This window comes from Aptenodytes forsteri, unplaced genomic scaffold, assembly GCF_000699145.1.
Source record: "Aptenodytes forsteri isolate BGI_AS27 unplaced genomic scaffold, ASM69914v1 Scaffold65, whole genome shotgun sequence".
NCBI classification, from domain to species: Eukaryota; Metazoa; Chordata; class Aves; order Sphenisciformes; family Spheniscidae; genus Aptenodytes; species Aptenodytes forsteri.
The window spans coordinates 9,081,048-9,082,927 of NW_008795127.1; the positions used below are offsets into that span (position 1 = coordinate 9,081,048).

Consider the following 1,880-nt stretch of genomic DNA (forward strand, 5'->3'; position numbering starts at 1 on the left):
TATATATATAAAAAAAAGACTATATAAACTTTTATAAGTTTTTAAGTTTGGATGCCTGGTATCTGTGGCAAGATCCCTTCGAGCTTGCTTTAAAACAAATGCCTCCTTCCCTAATTTTTGAGCTTCTCAAGAACAATCTTTTGGAGAAATTTGCCAGATGGTGGTACCAGTGTGAGGGTGGTGGAAAGCAAACAGCTGACATGGACTTAGTCAGGGTGTGGACTTGGAGCTCAGCAGTAGCTGACTGTGGGCATGCTCTCATTTTGTGTTAAACACGAGATAGCTAACCTTAAAGTGAAAAGGGAGTAGGGATTCTATAATTAGCATGAGAAAAAGTGTGCACAGAGGAAAGTGCACATGTGCCATTACTGTAGAGTAGCTACTATGTGGTAAATTCACAAACGAGTTTATTTTGTGATGACTTGAGAGTTTTAGTAATTTTGTTTCCAGTATAATTCCCCAGTTGGACACTCTTTCTTCCCTAGGATAATTATATCACTATAGTTAGATTAGTAAATATATTGATAGAGACAACCCCAATACTTCAACTAAATTGAGGGGGTGCTATGTGAAAATAAATCACAGATGACTGTGGCATCTGAGGTGTCATTCAGAATTCAGCCTAGCAAGGCACAGACAGGTATTTGGCTGCTATGAGGGCTGGAGCTGAAGAACCTTGTAAAGTAATGAAGGCAGTTTTGAAAGTCTCTGCAAGTTTTGGCATATGCTGTAGGATTGTCTAACACCTCCCTGGGGTATATGCTTTTTGATAAGCTATACCACGTATATCTCGGACTTGCCAGGAAGAGAGAATTTTAGAAACGTATGTAGAAACGGCTTGGAAATTGTGCTTTTAGCACACTCATTTCTCTGATTTCTTTGTAGTTTATCAGATTAGCAAGGTAGGATTTTGCACTCTGTGTATGTATATGTATGTCTGCGCCAGATCAAATAGGGATTTCATTATTTTCCTTAGGAGTGAGACGAACTTACTTATGTATAATGGTATCGAGTATTTTAATGTACTTAAGTGTTAATGAAAATGATCTAACAGAAATATAATTTATAGTGGATTATCTTCTTGAATTTCCTTATCTAGCATTGCTACAGGAGGTGTGTCTTACACAGCTGAGATGCTTTGGCATCATATTGATTGTCCTTGTAAGATGCAATATTTTTGCGTAACAGTTTTGTTGAAATAAGGTTTTACTGAGAGACCCTGGTTAATTTTTGTCACAGAATGTCAGTTACTAATACTGCTTTATTTGTTCCTACAGTTATGTACATCTAGACATCTACAGCGGGTTGAACAGTAACTTAAACCGCCAGCACCACAGACTAGAATCTCGCTACAGCAGCAGCTCTGGAGGATCATATGAAGAGGAAAAAAGTAATATTTTATTTAAAAATATTTCTATGGATAGAAAACAAAATTTTCACAAGTTAATACTTTTGCTGAAGGTTGTGGAACATGAGGAAATAGGCATTATCAGTGGGTTTTGCCCGAACCTATTAAAAAATATGTTTTTTTTACATTCCTTAGTCTTATTACTGCTATTGAAGTCTAGCATACGTATGATTACAATAGAACGTGCAAGGAAGATAATACACTTTCTTTCCTTCCCTTGTCCTCTGGAATGAGTTGTGAACATCTTCCCAAATGAAGCAGTTTTATTTTCTTTACCAGTACCAACACCACAGACAGACAGACAGTAAGGCAGAAGAAACACGAGAGAGATTAGCAGGAGGACGATGAGATGAATGAGGAAAAAGATGATGGAAAAGAAGTTAAAAAAAATAGAAAATTAGAAGTAATTGTGCTTTTAAGTGATAGCAGTCCTTGACCTGGGTAAAAAAAAAAAAAAAAAAAGGGACAAAAA

At 36.5% G+C, this 1,880-nt stretch overlaps 1 protein-coding gene across 1 annotated transcript in view; it reads left to right on the forward strand.

Annotated features, from left to right (window-relative positions):
• The window catches only part of FRYL (FRY like transcription coactivator), a 165,904-nt gene that overhangs the window by 115,646 nt on the left and 48,378 nt on the right, over positions 1-1,880 (forward strand). The window contains 1 exon segment of the mRNA XM_009277425.2: positions 1,278-1,390. Coding sequence (XP_009275700.1) covers positions 1,278-1,390 — 113 coding nt within the window.